The sequence below is a fragment of the Brachyistius frenatus genome, unplaced genomic scaffold (genome assembly GCF_029030835.1).
Source record: "Brachyistius frenatus isolate BFR_SWC_R1_liver_20210118 unplaced genomic scaffold, ASM2903083v1 Contig_413, whole genome shotgun sequence".
In the NCBI taxonomy this organism is placed as follows: domain Eukaryota; kingdom Metazoa; phylum Chordata; class Actinopteri; family Embiotocidae; genus Brachyistius; species Brachyistius frenatus.
The window spans coordinates 50,001-69,433 of NW_027211012.1; the positions used below are offsets into that span (position 1 = coordinate 50,001).

The window sequence follows — 19,433 nt, forward strand, 5'->3', positions numbered from 1 at the left end:
TCTTCCCGGACACACACACTCCGTCCCTGAGACACACACACACTCCGTCCCTGAGACACACACACACTCCGTCCCTGAGACACACACACTCTTCCCGGACACACACACTCTTCCCGGACACACACACTCCGTCCCTGAGACACACACACACTCCGTCCCTGAGACACACACACTCCGTCCCTGAGACACACACACTCCGTCCCTGAGACACACACACACTCCGTCCCTGAGACACACACACTCTTCCCAGACACACACACTCCGTCCCTGAGACACACACACTCTTCCCGGACACACACACTCCGTCCCTGAGACACACACACTCTTCCCGGACACACACACTCCGTCCCTGAGACACACACACTCCGTCCCTGAGACACACACACTCTTCCCGGACACACACACTCCGTCCCTGAGACACACACACTCCGTCCCTGAGACACACACACACTCCTGCCGGTGAACTTACTTCGTGCGGTCGACGGTTTTTTTTCTTCGTTCCTGCTTCAGCTGAGACGTTTCACTTCCTTTTGTTCATGCTGACGACTGTCTCTCACACTCACACACACACACACACACACACACACACACACACACACACACACACACACACACGCACGCACGCACGCACGCACACACACACACACACACGCGCGCGCACACGCACACACGCACACACACTTCTTCTTGTATTTCCGGTTGTGTAGACACGGTTCGGTGCACTGCTGCCCCTGCCGGTGAGGATACGTCACGACTCCCTGAGTTATATGTGTGTCCCTCACCAGCAGCATTATAAAGGAAACATTTAACTATTATTTTATTATTGTGAAGGTATTTTTGTGTCTTTATTATGCAAGCAAAACAAAATCAGTTTTGAGTTTTGTCAGTTTTCTCGCCGTGCAATCAAAAATCAAGTTTGTTGGTAAAAATATATAAACTGAAAATAAATTATTTGTGTCAGTTAAAAAACTTTTGTCCTTCTACAGGTTGGATCATGTCTTTTTGTTTAGTTCATGTACGATCTATAACTGACCCTTTAACAGTCGTTTTAGGATCCAGTAAAACGTTGGTGAAAGCTGGTGTCTGACTGACAGACTAAACAACATCCGGGACACTGTGCTGTCATTCAAAAGCTCAGCCAATGGAGACGCACCCCTGAGAAGACCCGCCCACGCGGTCAGGGAGCGGAATCACAAAGCTGGCAGCGAGAGCAAACGTGTTACCATGGAGACAGCAGCAGTGGGCATTGTAAACAAAAAAACATGATCCAACTGTAGAAGAACAAAAGTTTACACTGACACAAATAATTTATTCTCAGTTTATATATTTTTACTTACAAACTTGATTTTTGATTGCAGAGTGAGAAATTTGCTCTCAAAACAATTTTTTTTGCTTGCATAATAAAGACAAAAATACCTTCCTACCTCACTGATGATTGCTGCAGCACACTCAGCTACTCCATCTGCTTCATGACCTTTACCTCCCCCCCCAACCTCCCCCAGGATGCTCAGATCTCAGGATCACCACTTGTATTTTATTCATAATGAGGTGATCCTCCAAACATGCTGCTTTATGTTGTTTCACTTTTCTCTCGTCACTCTTTTCAATGAATATTTCCTTTACATAGCTGCCCCTGTTAATCCAACCTCACCCACAGTGACTCATCACACACATCTCAGGGTACACCTTTATCTACATTTCTACACCTCTGAGGTGGCCAATCGGCTTGTTGCTCCTCACTGAGCTAAACACTCTACAAAATCACGACTGTTTGCTGTCCCGGCTCCTAAATGGTAGAATGAGCTCCCCAATGACATCAGGACAGCAGAAACTCTGGACATCTTCCGCCACAAACTAAAAACACACCTCTTCCTCCTTCACCTTGAACAGTAGAACTTTAGTAGAACTTAAAATGACACTTTCTGATAGAACTTTGTAGTTTGGCTTTCTTGAAGAAATTGTATTTTCTTGATTCCTGTTGTTCTGGGTTTTGTACCCTCATGGTTGAAATGCACTTATTGTAAGTCGCTTTGGATAAAAGAGTCAGCTAAATGTAATGTGGTGGCCGGACTGGCAACAAAAAGCCTGGCAGAGATGCAGCATCCAGAGAACCGTCACATCGGGTATAAATCTATCTACAGACTGACCTCTCATAAAGAGCATTAGATTATCTCATAATCATCACAGGGCATGCAAATGAAGTCATCAGATGAGGAGTGTGGCTGACAGGAAGTGAAATATACAAACATCACAGTTTCTCAGGAAACACTTTATTGTGATGACAGCAGTGTTGAAGCCTCTGGGATTTTAATATTCATCTGTGGAGATAAAAACTCTCCAAATGTTCAGCTGCCCTTAATCCTCTTCATGAGCGTGCTGGGTGGTGCGTTGGTGAATATTGTCCCCACAAAGACATGTGTTCCCCACAGAGAGTGTCGGATCACCCGGCAGCAGCCCAGGTCCTCAATCTGGAAGCCAAGGTGACGGTACCTGTCGTCGGTCTCGAACAGGGTGTTGTTGGTGTACGAGCCGAAGAACTGGGGACAGACACAGAGTCATCATTAGTAATCTGATTATATCCAGTAATCTGATGGCATCTAATTTACAAACAGAGTAACCTGATTACATCCAATTGCTGACAAACAAAGTAATCTTATTATATCCACCTGATCCAGTTTTCTAATTACATCTAACTGAGGATGGTGATGGTGGACTGTGATGTCCAGGTGGACTGTGATGTCCAGGTGGACTGTGATGTCCAGGTGGACTTTGATGTCCAGGTGGTCCCTTGATGTCCAGGTGGACTGTGATGGTGGACTGTGATATCCAGGTGGACTTTGATGGTGGACTGTGATGTCCAGGTGGACTGTGATGGTGGACTGTGATGTCCAGGTGGACTTTGATGGTGGACTGCGATGTCCAGGTGGACTTTGATGTCCAGGTGGACTGTGATATCCAGGTGGACTTTGATGTCCAGGTGGACTGTGATGTCTCGGTGGACTGTAATGTCTAGGTGGACTGTGATGTTCAGGTGGACTGTGATGGTGGACTGCGATGTCCAGGTGGACTGTGATGTCCAGGTGGACTTTGATGGTGGACTGTGATGCTATTAGGGAGAGAATCGGGCAGACCCTTCCTGTTACTGTCACTGATGTGATGTTAAGCACAGCAGCCCTGAAAGCAACTGTAGGACCAGATGTAAACTTGGAACATTTCTCTCCTGTTGAGCTCTCTGAGTTAACTGCAATTATTTCTTCATCTGGATCCTCTAGCTGTCTGTTAGATCTCATCCCAACTAAACTTTTTAAGGAAGTCTTCCCTTTAATTAATACTTCCATATTAGATCAGATCAACCTATCTATTGTAACCAGCTATGTACCGCAGGCTTTTAAAGTGGCTGTAATTAAACCTTTACTTAAAAAGTTGACTCTTAATCAGCTGTTTTAGGAAACTACAGACCAATTTCCAACCTGACATTTATTTCTAAAATCCTTGAAAAAGTTGTTGCAAATCAACTTTTTGATCATTTACAAAGGAATGATCTGTTTGAAGGTTTTCAGTCAGGCTTTAGAGATTAGAAGACGTTACAAGGATTAAAGGAACTGCATTAGACTGGTTCAAATCCTACTTATCAGATAGATTCCAGTTTGTCCATGTCAACAATGAGTCTTCCAGACAAACAAGAGTTAGTTATGGAGTTCCACAAGGCTCAGTGTTAGATCCATTACTTTTTACTTTGTACATGCTTCCATTAGGAGATGTCATCAGGAAGCACTGCATCAACTTCCATTGTTATGCAGATGACACTCAGCTATATCTTTCTATAAAACCAGATGAAACTAATCAGTTAGTAAAACTTGAAGAATGTCTGAAAGACCCTTCAGCGCATAGTGAAGGCAGCTGGTAGGTTCATTGGTTCTGCACTCCCCTCCTTCCTGGAAATCTACAACAACCGCCTTACCCGCAAAGCAGTCAGCATCGTGTGAGACTCAACCCGTCCCTCACACAGCTGGTTGTTGTTTGTTTTATTGTTTTTTGTGGTTACATATTTATACTTTTCTTGTTTTGTCCTTTTATTTTGCACACCGTGGGACTGTGAGAAACTATTTTTTGATATATCTATCTGTATGTCATATGGTGGATTGACATTAAAGTTGTTGAAGAAAGACATAAAGGCCTGAATGACCAAACATTTCCTGCTTCTAAATTCAGACAAAACGGAAGTTATTGTACTTGGTCCTAAAAACCTCAGAAACTTTTTCTCTGATCACTTAGTTACTCTAGATGATGTTTTCTTAGCCTCCAGCTGAGGAACCTTGGCCTCCAGCACTACTGTGAGGAACCTTGGCCTCCAGCACCACTGTGAGGAACCTTGGAGTCATCTTTGATGAAGATTTGTCCTTTAGACACCATATAGAGCAAATCTCCAGAACTGCCTTCTTTCATCTACGTAATATTAATAAAATCAGGAAAATCCTTCCTCAGCGTGATGCAGAAAAACTCATTCATGCGTTTGTTACTTCTAGACTAGATTATTGTAATTCCTTGTTGTCAGGATGTCCAAATTACTCATTAAAAACCTGCAGCTGATCCAAAATGCTGCAGCAAGAGTACTGACGGGATTTAACAAGAGAGATCATATTTCTCCAGTTTTAGCTTCTCTTCACTGGCTTCCTGTGAAATCAAGAATAGAATTTAAAATGATCTTGATGACTTACAAATCTCTACATGACCAGGCTCCATCATATCTTAGAGATCTTATAGAACCATATAATCCTAGCAGAGCACTTCTCTCTCAGTATGCTGGTCTACTTGTGGTTCCTAGAGTTTCCAGAAGTAGAATGGGAGGCGGAGCTTCAGTTTTCAGGCTCCTCCCCTGTGGAACCAGCTCCCAGTTTGTGTTTGAGGGGCAGAAACCCTCTCTAGCTTTAAGATTAGACTCAAAACGTTCCTTCTTGATAAAGCCTATAGTTAGGGCTGGCTCAGGTAGACCTGAACCAACCCTTAGTTATGCTGTTATAGGCCGAGGCTGCTGGAGGACCTCGTTACATGCTGAGCTTCTTTTCTTTCCTCCTACTCTTTAACTGACTCATACCTCACCATCTTCTTCTCTCCCATAGTTTCTTATTATTATCTGTTGTCTCCATTCAGTTCCTTCGCTCGTGTAGTTTCTGTTCTTTCTTTTCCAGATGTCCCGTCATGGAGCTGCATGTCTCTGCTCTGTGATTGTCATCTCCACCAACAGTTCTTCTCTTTTATTTCTATGCCGTCCTTTTCTCTCTCTGCTCTCCTCTCACCCCAACCGGTCGAGGCAGATGTTCTCCACCTCTGATCCTGGTTCTGTTGGAGGTTTCTTCCTGTTAAGAGGGAGTTTTTCTTCCCTCTAATGGAGGTTTTTCTCCCTTAAAGAGGAGCTTTTTCCCTCCTAGCTTATGTGGGAATTGTTGAATTGTTGAATTGTTGGTTTCTCTGTATAATGTTGTAACGTCTTGCTGTAAAGACTTTAATGTGTTAAGTGCCATGAAATAACCTATGTTGTGATTTGGCACTATATAAATAAAATTGAATTGAATTGGATTGAATTGAATTGAATTGATGTCCAGGTGGACTGTGATGTGGACTGGAATGTCCAGGTGGACTGTGATTTTCAGGTGGACTGTGATGTCCGGGTGGACTGACCCTGAATGAGGTTCTGAGGAGCTGAGTGAGATCTTACCGCCAGCCCAGACGAGGGTTCGATGAAGTCGGCCCAGAATCCTTCTTTCTGCAGAGCGCAGCAGATCTCCTTGGCTCCATCTACAAACTGAACATCACAGGAGGAAGTACACATTCATGTTCTGTTCTTTTAGAGAAGGAAGCAGGACTCAGTTGGTTGTAATCTGCCACCTCACCACTAGTCGCTAAATCCTTCACACTGCTGCATTCAATAAAGTGGAGCAGGTGTGTGTGTGTGTGTGTGTGTGTGTGTGTGTGTGTGTGTGTGTGTGTGTGTGTGTGTGTGTGTGTGTGTGTGTGTGTGTGTGTGTGTGTGTGTGTGTGTGTGTGTGTGTGTGTGTGTGTGTTCATTTCTGCTCCACCTCACCTTGTCCAGCATCTGGTCCCGCTCCTGCTCCACTTCAGCAGACCACGACGTCATGTCCCGCTGGGTCCTCTGGGTCACCGTGACAACCATCATCCCAGAGGAGGGAGCTTCAGGGAACATGGACTGGAAGTCTGGTCACCAGGAAACACGTCACACAGAGGGAAGGGTCAAACATAGACAGGTGACCCACAGAGACAGGTGAGCTACAGACAGGTGACCCGCAGAGACAGGTGAGCTACAGACAGGTGACCCGCAGAGACAGGTGAGCTACAGACAGGTGACCCGCAGAGACAGGTGAGCTACAGACAGGTGACCCGCAGAGACAGGTGAGCTACAGACAGGTGACCCGCAGAGACAGGTGAGCTACAGACAGGTGACCCGCAGAGACAGGTGAGCTACAGACAGGTGACCCACAGAGACAGGTGAGCTACAGACAGGTGACCCGCAGAGACAGGTGAGCTACAGACAGGTGACCCGCAGAGACAGGTGACAGGTGACCCACAGAGACAGGTGAGCTACAGACAGGTGACCCACAGAGACAGGTGAGCTACAGACAGGTGACCCGCAGAGACAGGTGAGCTACAGACAGGTGACCCGCAGAGACAGGTGAGCTACAGACAGGTGACCCGCAGAGACAGGTGAGCTACAGACAGGTGAGCTACAGACAGGTGACCCACAGAGACAGGTGAGCTACAGACAGGTGACCCGCAGAGACAGGTGAGCTACAGACAGGTGAGCTACAGACAGGTGACCCACAGAGACAGGTGAGCTACAGACAGGTGACCCGCAGAGACAGGTGAGCTACAGACAGGTGAGCTACAGACAGGTGACCCACAGAGACAGGTGAGCTACAGACAGGTGACCCGCAGAGACAGGTGAGCTACAGACAGGTGACCCGCAGAGACAGGTGAGCTACAGACAGGTGAGCTACAGACAGGTGAGCTACAGACAGGTGACCCACAGAGACAGGTGACCCAGAGAGACAGGTGACCCGCAGAGACCCGCAGAGACAGGTGACCCAGAGAGACAGGTGACCCGCAGAGACCCGCAGAGACAGGTGACCCAGAGAGACAGGTGACCTACAGAATCAGCTTTATTTCTCTTTAATAACGGAAATCGCGATCTTGTAATCACAATAACTAACTTCAAATCAAGCAAACTCTTGCAATTTTTTAAAATTCCCACGACGTCAGAATCTGAGCTGAAAGTATGACATCATAAAGTAAATCTTATCAAGCAAAACTGTCCTTATTAATACAAATAACTTAGCTTTTAGGAGGTTTTAGTAACTTTTATCTCCATGGTTCTCCAAGTTCAATAAATAAATAAAAAAAGATTAGAACTAAAATATTTCTGATGTGCAGCACGATTATTATCACAGGAAATGATTATAGATTTATTTCTCTATCAGTTGATGCTTACATTTTTTTTTTTTTTTTTTAAATTAACGCAAAAACTCACTTAAAGATGCTGTAAAGCAAATTCCAATATTTGCTTCTCGGTACATTATATACGTGTGAAATGAGTTGCTGAAAGCATGTGCAAAGCTTTTAAACTTTGTCGCACTGAAATGTGGAGTTAGACTGTTAAACAGTTTCTCCTTCATCTTCAGCTCAGGTTTTTTTAGGCGGGGCTAAAACCTAACCTATCTACATCACAACAACCTATCTACATCACAACAACCTATCTATGTCACATCAATCTATCTACATCACAACAACCTATCTACATCACAACAACCTATCTATGTCACATCAATCTATCTACATCACAACAACCTATCTATGTCACATCAACCTATCTACGTCACATCAACCTATCTACATCACAACAACCTATCTATGTCACATCAATCTATCTACATCACAACAACCTATCTATGTCACATCAACCTATCTATGTCACATCAACCTATCTACGTCACATCAACCTATCTACATCACAACAACCTATCTATGTCACATCAATCTATCTACATCACAACAACCTATCTATGTCACATCAACCTATCTACGTCACAACAACCTATCTACCTCACAACAACCTATCTACGTCAGATCACAGACGGTTTATATAACGTTCTACATGGCTCCTCCTCTCACGGTGAAACGCCATAAAAGCCTGCAGCTCATTTGCATAAGAGGTCAACCCACTGGACTTCAGTTCTACTCCTGATGTAGTCAGATTGTTATTGTACATCAGCTGCTACAGGATGTCTCCCTCCACCTGCTACAGGATGTCTCCCTCCACCTGCAAGGCATCTTTCCTGGAAGCAAGAACCTCCAAAGCAGCGCTGCATCGCTGTTTAAATGTCCTACTGATGAAGGAAAAAGAGGTGGATTGATTTCATGAAGAGCTAAAGGAGACTTTAGGATTAAGATCAACAGGCCTCTGCAGTGACCATTTCATGGTGGATAGTTTAAACTTGGACCGGAGACGGGAGTTCACAGACGCACCGGTTCTCCTACAGCGCGGAGCGGATCAGAGTTTCACCCTCACGGTCGTTCATCTTCCGCTCACACCGGCACTGTCCACCACCGCCGGACCGTGCCGCTGGACCGGACCGCCGGCAGTCTCCGCCGCTACCATGGGCAGTCTCGTCCAACACCGCCCCCGGTTCACCACTCAGCGTAAGTTCTGTGTGCTTATTATAATTATACTAGATAACTTTTCCACAGTGACTCTGCTATATTTAGTCCGCGGTGAAAACCGCTAACATGATTTTATTCGGTGTAGAATAACTTTATTTTGGTGAAATGGGAGCGAACGTGCTAATTAGCTTCTATTGAGCTCGTAGCAGAGTTCAGAGGAAGATGCTCCGATAACTGCGGATTATTTTATGCCTGCATTATATCACAGGTCAATTAATTACGTCAATACATCACAGTGTAATGAATTGACCTGTGATGTAATGAATCGGCCTGTGATGTAATGAATTGACCTGTCATTACATCACAGTGTAATGCATTGACCTGTGATGTAATGAATTGACCTGTGATGTAATGAATCGATGTGATGTAATGAATTGATGTGATGTGATGTAATGAATTGATGTGATGTAATGAATTAACATGTGATGTAATGAATTGATGTGATATAATGAATTGATGTGATGTAATGCAGCGTTGTTCATGTTGTTACAGAACTAAATTAACTCCTCCTCTCTTATTATCTCCACTATTGTAATTCAGGTGTGTTAGAAGTAGTTGGAGACTAACTGTCTGCTGTCTCTGATGTCCAGTTTGACTCCTGTGTTACAGCTCAGGGGGACAAGCTGGATTTGATTACATCTGTATGTTTCACTCATTGAACAAATAAATTCTGATTCTATTTTGTTTTCCCAAAGCAGGCTGCTCCGTCCACCAGAGAGACAGAGGACCAGTGGGACATCATGTATAAAGTCACCGAGAGGTTGGATGTCAGACGAACCGCTTAGTGTGGAAAAGAACTGCAGCCACAGGACTGTCATACTGAACACCTTCCAGCGAGGGGGCGGAGCTTCAGCTCCTTCAGGACACGCCCCCCCAGTCTCAGAGCAGAGAAGACTGATGATTTTCTCACCATTTCAAACCCTAATTTAACAAACTTGTCTGTGTTTTTATTCATTCAAATTTGGATGGGTAGTTAACAACCCATACTTCTGTGGTGTGATGAACTTAAAACTAATTTTCATTTCTACTTTACAGCATCTTTAAAACTCTGCGAATTACATCGCAATTTTTGAGAAAAGCAACATTTTTGATCAGAACAATCACATAAATCCTGGAGGGGTGATGGTTACCTTTTTTCAAGAGCTCAGGGCATGACTGGATGGCACACTCCACAATGGAGGCATCAAAGTACTGATCAGCTGCACCCCCATCCTGACAGGAGGTGGAGTCATCTTTACCCTGAGACACAGGCACACACAGCCCCATTGTTAGTGAGAGTAAAGAGCAGGTGAGGTCAAATGAGGTCAGGTGAGGACAGGTGAGGCCTGCTAACACATGATGGTGTGCAGCTGAACAGGTCTGGTGGAGTCCTGTATGATCATGAACTGAACCTCTAATGGTCCGACTGGAGGATCTGTGAACAGACTTACGAAGACCTCTCCGATGCACTGGGCCAGGACAAACTCGTGTCTCTCGCTGCTGGACGGAGTGGACAGTAGGTCGGGCATCGTCCTGTGTGCTGGGCTCCTCCTCTGCTCCGCCAGGCCCTCCAGGTGGCAGTCAAACCCCACGTTACTGGGCAGCTGGAAGCGCTGGTCCTGGGGCCCGAAAGGCCCCATGCTCTCATCGGGCCACACTGTCCGCAGTCCTGCAGCACAGGGGCATGATGGGAAAGGAGCAGTGAAGATGTCCGTCGCACTTAAAATAGATTTTTTTTTACATTACATTTCATTTAGCTGACGCTTTTGTCCAAAGCAACTTACAATAAGTGCATTTCAACCATGAGGGTACAAAACCAGAACAACAGGAATCAAGAAAATACAATTTCTTCAAGAAAGCCAAACTACAAAGTGCTAAAAGTAAGTGACATATTAAGCGCTACTAAAGTGCTGCTTTTCAAGGTAAAGGTAACATTTTCTAACAGACTTCACCAGAATCAGAGGAAGAGACACAGTGATGTCACCCTCATCTATTAAACACATCTCCATCCTGATCTCTCTGCAGACTGACTGCCTCAGCTCCACGGATGTACAACCAACCAGAACCATCAGTGAGGTCATCATCCATCAGTGATGTCATCGTTGGTTTGTGAACGTTATGAATCCTCCAGTTCAGATTCTGTCCGTCACCATCTTGCTAATTCGGAGCGGTTTGGAGCAGGAAGTGACCATATTTGGACGAGCTGGGGGAGGAGCCAGCGGTGGATCTGATCGGAAACCTGACGATACCACGTCCCGCCCACTGATAGCTGTAACCTGACTGCACCACAGGCCTGTCAATCAAACAGACACGCCCCCAAAACCAGGTCTTCTTGAATCTTCTTTTCTAATGAATGAGGGATTATTTTCAGATGGACCTCCAGAAAACTAAGAAGAAGGAGTGACTTTAGCTAACAACACCGAGATAACTGATGGACACATTTTATTCACTTTGGATTTGATGAGAGAAGTTGAATGGGAGTCTATGGAGCCGGAGGCTTTTTGGAGCCGACCTCTAGTGGCACTCGCTGGTATTGCAGCTGAAGACACTTCTGCATTGGAACCATTTTACAGACCTGAAGCTACGAACACTTTTATATCCAGTCTGTAGTTTTATATCCAGTCTGTAGTTTTATATCCAGTCTGTGTTGTCTTCTCACTCTATATTTCAGAAACAGGTCCAGTTCATCAGCGTCACAGTGATGTGCTGTTATTCTGGGAGACTCTACATACATGACGTACCCATGTCAGAGGGGGTGACGGCCAGCTGGGGCCCTTCGGACCCAGCAGAGAAGGTTCTGCCTCCGGACAAACGCTGCATCAGCACCTGGAGACCTGGGAGGTAAACAAGCAGCCGGGTCCTGCTGCACAGCACCTGAACACAACAACACAACATCACAACAACAATACAACCACACAACAATACAAAAACACAACAACACAACCACACAACATCACAACCACGAGTTATCTCTACAGTTAAATCCTGGACAGCTGCTCGAGTGGAGTCCCAGAAGAAGTAGAAACACAGCAGGTGAACTTTCACCTGTGCAGAGACGTGACTCCAACAAGCAGCTGATCACATGATGAAGAACAGAAACATCAGACAAACAGGAGATGGATGGTCCCCTCAGAGAGGACAGACTCCGGTCCACTGGGGGACACAGTCTCCTCCCTCATCCACCTCCAACTATCCAGGCAGAACCAGACTTTGGTCTCCTGATGACCTGCAGGACTGTTCAGAGGCAGTCAGCTCACACATCAGTATTACTGCTGACATCAGCATAAAACTCTTTGTTTACACCACCACAACAACAACAACAACCAGTGTTCTGCTGAGCCAGGGGTGGCCAACCCGCGGCTCCCGAGCCGCATGCGGCTCTTTGCCTGGTTTCATGCGGCTCTTTTACGTTCATATCAACATTTGTGTTTGTGGGGTTTTTTTTTGTGTGTGTTCGCTTCGCTTGAGTTCAATATGGTATTTTCGTCAAACGCGCATGCGCATGAGGTGAAATTCCGCAAAGCAGGAGGGGCAAACCCATTGGAGGAAACAATTAGTGTCCAGTTCGCTCTCAAAATGGCAGGAAAAAATGCACAGCTAAACGAAAATATGAAGATGAACACAGGACGTTTTTAACAGAGTGGGAAAGTTTATATTTTTTTGTTGAACGTCATGGCGAGCCATTCTGCCTGATATGTCAGACGTCATTAGCGCATTTCAAAGCTTCAAATCTTCAGCGCCACTTCAGCTCACTGCTAACATCGACCAGGGATTTCCAAAAGGGACTGAACTTCGCAAGCACAAGTTGGACACTTTGAAAAGTCAGGCAGAAAAGCAGGTCACGCTTGCATCGTATCAACTGGCTTGGAGCATTGCACGGGCTAAAAAGCCATTTAATGAAGGGGAGTTCGTTAAAAAATGCCTCAGTGACGTTGTTGAAATCTTGTCTCCTGAAAACGACAAACTAAAACGAATGGTATCAGACGTCCAATTGTCCCGCCACACTGTTGGACACTGAATATCGGACATTAACACGGCTGTTGAATCACAGTTGCACTCTGACCTTCAAGCATGTGAGGATTTTAGTGTCGCATTGGATGAGAGTTGTGACGTACAAGACGAGCCTCAGCTGGCAATATTTGCACGGTCTGTGTCAAAAGATTGTGTGATCAAAGAAGAACTCCTTGATGTTGTGCCATTAAAAGACAGAACCCGTGGCATAGATGTGAAAGAAACAATGATGGCTGCATTTGCGAAAGCAAATCTGCCCACACCGAAGCTAACTGCAGTAGCCACGGATGGGAGCGCCGGCCATGATCGGATCTGTGAACGGACTTGTGGGGCTGTGCAAAGCTGACCAAACATTTCCCGAGTTTTGGAATTTCCACTGCATCATCCACAGGGAGCAACTCGTGTCTAAATCATTGAATTTAGACAACGTCATGAAGCCTGTGATGGAAATCGTCAACTACATCCGCACACATGTGCTTAACCACAGGCAATTGAAGAATCTCATCGCTGAGCTGGACCAAGGACTTCCAGGTGACCTGCCGCTGCACTGCACTGTGAGGTGGCTGTCCAAAGGCAAGGTGCTCGCTCGCTTCTTTGAGCTTTTGGATGCCGTGAAACTGTTCATGGAAGAGAAGGACAAGGACTATCCCGAGCTCTTGGACGTCGAGTGGATTATGGATCTGGCCTTTTTGGTCGACACGCTGTGTCACTTGGACAGACTGAACCTGACCCTGCAGGGTAAGTTAAAAATGCTGCCTGACCTGCTGCAAAGTGTGTTTGCGTTTGTCAACAAACTGAAGCTGTTCAAGGCGCATATTCAAAAGGGAGATTTAACGCATTTTCCCACTCTGCTAAAAGCCAGTGGGCAAGTCACCAGCGCCGCCCCGAATAAGCAAAGAGCCAGATATGCAACACTGGTTGAAAACCTGCGCGAAAGCTTTGTCATCCGGTTCCGTGATCTACAACTGAAAAGGCCACAGATTACGTTCCTCGTCGACCCATTTAATGCGGAGACGGACTGTTTGAAAGCCCCGCTAGTCACAGATGAGGCTGAGTTGGAGATGATCGATCTTTGTGAGGAGGACCAACTGAAACCTGCTTTAAGGGAAGGGACCATTGAGTTCTGGAAAAGTGTGCCAATGGAAAACTACCCCAATGTCAAACGGGCTGCGCTTAAGATACTGTCAATGTTTGGGTCAACATACTTCTGAGTCTGTGTTTTCTACCCTGAAACACGTGAAATCAAAGCATCGATCTGTTCTGACTGACACCCATGTGAAAGAATTGCTTCGAGTGGCAACAACAGAATACAAGTCAGATTTGAAGAGGATTGTTCAAGGCAAGGAATGCCAGAAGTCCCACTAAGCAACATGCATAGTAAGTGAAAAACGCTATTGTAAATTATTATGTTTTTGTTTGTGGACTTTGTTGAACTGAGAGTTTGTGTGTGTGAGACAGTGCACACAATGTTCATTGTTGAAAATGACTGGCCTGTGGTCTTAGTACTGTAGGAGTCCATTTCTGTCATTATCATGTTGGTGTGACATGATAATGTCACACAATAAATTTGGCTGAGCAGAGTGTGTGTGTGTGTGTGTGTGTGTGTGTGTGTGTGTGTGTGTGTGTGTGTGTGTGTGAGGAAGGGATGGGGTGATGTTCATGTGTGCCCATGTGTATGATGTGGCTCTTTGCGGTAACACAGTAAAAAATGTGGCTCTTAGTCTCTGACTGGTTGGCCACCCCTGCTGTACACGCTACAATATCTACATCAACACAATCAATATTCTCCATCATATCAGAAATGATATAATAATATAATTATATTACATATTCTACTGACTGCTCACTGTACACCTGCTGTGTGTTCATCTATTGGTTTATATATATATTTATGTACATTTAATGTATTCTTACATATTCTGTACATGTTTCTCTGCAGGTGTGTTCAGTACATTCTGATATGTCTTAGATGTACATCAGTGAGACCACCTGCTGCTCTCCTGGATAATGTCATACTGACCCGCCCCCCCCCCACACACACACACACACACACACAACTAGACTTACACTGGCCATCCTGCTGCACCTGTTTACTGCAGCCTCCAGACAGGTTTCTGAAAGAGAAGAGATGATGAAGAGAAGGAGATTTTCACAGAGAGAGACGGGGAGAGAGGAGGAGAGAGGAGGAGAGAGGAGGAGAGACGAGGAGTGAGGAGGAGGGAGGAGGAGGAGAGAGGAGAGCAGGTGCAGTGAACTTCATACTGAGAGGAGGAAGTCTGTTGTACTCTGCAGTCTGTCTTTATATAACTTATCCGGTGGGCACAAATGAATGAAACCGATGGAAGGAATTAGTTCTTGCGTAACTTCAGGTTACCAACACAAACATGCCGATCATGGTCACGTGCTGTGGTGAGTCAGTTGGAGCCTGACGGTGTCATATCTACACCTCCTGTTTCACTGTGTTGTAATAATCCATAATGTTACGGACCGTGGTCTCAGCAGTCTCCGGTGAACTACCGGACATGGTGCGAGCAGAACCGGGAGGTGTCGGTGATCACCGACGTACCTGTTACCGGCCTCAAACAGCGTCCATGAGCGGCGGCAGACGGCAGTGCGGACGTGTTGCTCCTCCTTCCGGACCGACTTTAATCCTCCGACAGGTTTTTATTCGGACCGAACTCACGGAAAAGTTCTGCAAGCACAACAGTAGCTGCTGGAAGCAGGCTCACCTTCAACATGCACATGCGCTGTTGGGATGGAGGCTCGCCTACCAGCAAACAAACAACTACAGTGCGCATGAGCGCCACCTGCTGGACTGGAGGATAACAAATGTTCACACCTTTATTAAATAAACAGGATCTGGTAAATACAAAAATACAGAAATACAAAACCACTCAGCTGGTACAGAATAAACAGAATAAAACATAGACAGCTGTTTTAGTTTAATACATATCTGAAGCAAGAAAAGAAAAAATAAATAAATAAATAAATAAATATAGAAACTGCATTTTACAGGAAGACAAAATTCTTTTAAATCATTTTCATGTCAAACTGAATGTTCCAAAGCCTCCTTGTTGTGCTGTCTCGTCACCTGTAGAGCACGTGGATCCCTCCCCTGATCTACACAGCAGTTCTCTGAGCAGCCACTAGATGGCGAAACTACATAAAGTATAAAGTGCAAACATGACCACCTCTAGAAACAGCCACGTGTCCAGCTGTTCGAGGTGGGGAAGATATTTGTGTGGGAAAATTAAAAAGGTAACACTCACACCTGAATATTGCTGTCACAGCTGCTGCTGGTGAAGTGAACCCAGACAGAACCGTGACGACCCACCGGTGCCGACCACCTTGGTCACTGAGGAAGGTGTTTGTGCTCCTGTAGAAATTCACTGGTACCCAGATTGGTGGAGCAAAATAACAGTTGATTTCTGTTAACGCTTTTGCCATCATCTCTGCCCTCTCCCCATCTGACGCTGCTGTTTCCTCCCCTCTCTTTAATACTGGATCCTGCTGTACTCTTCTAATTCCTCTCCTGCTTCTAATCATCCCCCAAATCTGTCCCACAGGTGTTGATCTCCCAATTCTGCGACAATAATTCTGCCAGCTTTCCCTTTTTGCTTTCCGAATGATTCTACGAACTCTTGCTTGTGCTTGTTTGTATTGTATTAAATTCTGGAAATTATGTGATCTTTTTAATAACTTAAGAGCTTTGTTTCTTTCTTTCACTGCTCTCCCACACTCATCTGTCCACCAGGGGACAACCTTTCTTTTCATTCTTCCTTTGCTTTTAGCAATTGTTTGATTTGCTGCTTCCAGTATTGTAAATGTCAGTTTTGTATCAATCTCCTAATTGTCTTAATTTAAGTTTATTTTATCCATTTCTCGCTCGCATATATATTTGAAAAGTTCCCACTTTGCCCTACTAAATACCCACTTACCTACCACATCTCCCTGTTCCTTACTCCTTTGTAATGATACTTTACAATTTATTGGAAAACTACTACCCACTGATGTTTCATCTTCTATCTTCCACTCACATATCCCTGCTAAATTCCTAGATACGATAGTTAAATGCGGTGCAGACGTGTTCCCCGTGTGCACATCTAATCTAGTCCATGTTTCCTGTATGCATATGACATCTGATTTACTAGAAACATTTTCAACATATTTGTTGAATTCTTGTTCATTAGCCAGCAGTCCATTGTAGTATGTAAATCAATTCAATTCAATTCAATTTTATTTATATAGCGCCAAATCACATCACAGGTTATTTCATGGCACTTTACACATTAAAGTCCTTACAGCAAGATTTTACAATATTATACAGAGAAACCAACAATTCAACAATTCAATAATTCAACAATTCCCACATAAACTAGGAGGGAAAAACTCCTCTTTAAGGGAGAAAAACCTCCAACAGAGGGAAGAAAAACTCCCTTTAACAGGAAGAAACCTCCGACAGGATCAGAGGTGGAGAACATCTGTTAACAGAACCAGGATCAGAGGTGGGCGGCCATCTCCCTCGACCGGTTGGGGTGAGAGGAGAGCAGAGAGAGAAAAGGACAGCATAGAAATAGAAGAGAAGAATTGTTGATGGAGACGACAAGTGCAGAGCAGAGACATGCAGCTCCATGACGGGACATCTGGAAAAGAAAGAAGAGAAACTACACGAGCGAAGGAACTGAATGGAGACAACAGACAATAAGAAGAAACTATGAGAGAAGAAGATGGTGAGGTATGAGTCAGTTAAAGAGTAGGACATGCTGCACAATATCAGGAGAATACGTCCTCTTCTCACTCAGAAGGCAGCGCAGGTTCTGGTCCAGGTTCTGGTCCAGGTTCTGGTCCAGGTTCTGGTCCAGGTTCTGGTCATCTCACGTCTGGACTACTGTAGCTCCCTCCTGGCAGGTCTAGCTGTTAGTACCATCCGACCTCTGCAGCTCATCCAGAATGCAGCAGCTCAACTGGTCTTTAACCTCCTGAAATTCACTCACACTACTCCGCTCCTCCTCCTCTTTCTCCTCTCTCTCCTCTCCCTCCTCCTCTTCCCCCTCCTCCTCCTCCTCTCCCTCCTCCTCCTGCTCTCCCTCCTCCTCCTCCTCTCCCTTCTCCTCCTCCTCTCCGCTCCTCCTCCTCCTCCTCCTCTTCCTCCTCTCCCTCCTCCTCCTCCGCTCCCTTCACTGGTTACCAGTAGCCGCCTGCATCCGTTTCCAAACATTGGTACTTGCGTACGGTGCTGCGAACAGATCAGGTCCAGTGTACATCCAGGACATGGTCTGCTTCTGTTTCTACCAATCAGCTTGTTGCTCCTCACTGAGCTAAACACTCTACAAAATCACAACTGTTTTCTGTCCTGGCTCCTAAATGGTAGAATGAGCTCCCCAACGACATCAGGACAGCAGAAACTCTGAACATCTTCCACCGCAAACTAAAAACACACCTCTTCCTCCTTCACCTTGAACAGTAGAACTTTAGTAGTGCTTAACATGGCACTTACTGATAGAACTTTGTAGTTTGGCTTTCTTGAAGAAAATGTATTTTCTTGATTCTTGTTGTTCTGGTTTTGTACCCTCATGGTTGAAATGAACTTATTGTAAGTCGCTTTGGATAAAAGCATCAGCTAAATGAAATGTAATGTAATGTAGGAGGAAAGAAAAGAAGCTCAGCATGTAACGAGGTCCTCCAGCAGCCTCGGCCTATAACAGCATAACTAAGGGTTGGTTCAGGTCTACCTGAGCCAGCCCTAACTATAGGCTTTATCAAGAAGGAACGTTTTGAGTCTAATCTTAAAGCTAGAGAGGGTTTCTGCCCCTCCAACACAAACTGGGAGCTGGTTCCACAGGGGAGGAGCCTGAAAACTGAAGCTCCGCCTCCCATTCTACACAAATCATTGTGTATTAAAACTATCCGTCTCCTATTTGCTCTTGACTTGCATACTAAGATCATTTCTTATTTCCTCCCATGTTAGTCCACTGATGGTGGTGAACTGCTGCTTTAACTATTATCTGGATTCTCTCTGTTTTGGATTTGACGTCCATTGTAGCATTTACTACCTGCTATGAAAGTGACGAGCTTTTTTAAGTCAATCAATATTTGACCCTTCTTTGACTGATCTGGGACTGCTGTGGGTTGTTTTACTGTCTTACTTACTCCATCAGTTCCTCCACTCTGGCTGACCCTCTTTACTGCCTCTGCATAGGTGATTTTTATTCTGCACCCTCACCAGCTGCATTTCCCTCTCTCCCTTTTCAATACCTCACACCCATAGTAAGCCACACTGTGATCACCACCGCAGTTACAACACTTTGGTTGCACATGTCTGCACTGTCCGAGCTCGTGGTCTTCTCCACACCTTCAACACCTCCTTCTGCCTTTACACGTTTTAGCTGTATGTCCGAAACTTTGGCAGTTGTAACACCTCGTAGGCTTTGGAATAAACTCCCTAACAGTGTAACTCAGGAAGCCTAAAGAGACTTTCTTTGGTTGTTCTTCCTTCTGAAAATCCAGCACAACATAATCACTGTCTCTCCTCATCCCCTCTAGAGTTACCTGCAACCTTCGGGCTCCTTTCAAAGTTCCTCCTTTAAGGTTTGCTTTAATTTCCTCCATCGTGACTCCAACCCCCCAAATCACTCCCTTACTCCACTTACTTTCTCTTTGGATACAGTTTGTGCTCACTACTTTAAACCGCCCTATTACTTTAAGCCTGT

General features: G+C 45.2%; 2 protein-coding genes across 2 annotated transcripts in view; both read right to left on the reverse strand.

The window, feature by feature from the left end:
- slc37a1 (solute carrier family 37 member 1) overlaps positions 1-672 on the reverse strand; it is a 22,238-nt gene extending 21,566 nt beyond the window's left edge. The window contains exon 1 of the mRNA XM_069725190.1: positions 470-672. The gene's annotated coding sequence lies outside the window, so the exon portion shown is untranslated. The remainder of the gene's footprint in view (positions 1-469) is intronic.
- A 1,578-nt stretch (positions 673-2,250) lies between these two features.
- On the reverse strand, positions 2,251-15,477 carry mmadhcb (metabolism of cobalamin associated Db). The gene is made up of 8 exons (XM_069725197.1): positions 15,290-15,477; positions 14,791-14,837; positions 11,454-11,586; positions 10,164-10,381; positions 9,864-9,972; positions 6,083-6,213; positions 5,717-5,803; positions 2,251-2,537 (listed from the first exon to the last, which is right to left on the reverse strand). The coding sequence occupies exons 2-8, from the start codon at positions 14,797-14,799 to the stop codon at positions 2,346-2,348; spliced, it is 879 nt and encodes a 292-aa protein (XP_069581298.1). The 5' UTR covers positions 14,800-14,837; positions 15,290-15,477; the 3' UTR covers positions 2,251-2,345.
- Positions 15,478-19,433: the final 3,956 nt, after the last annotated feature.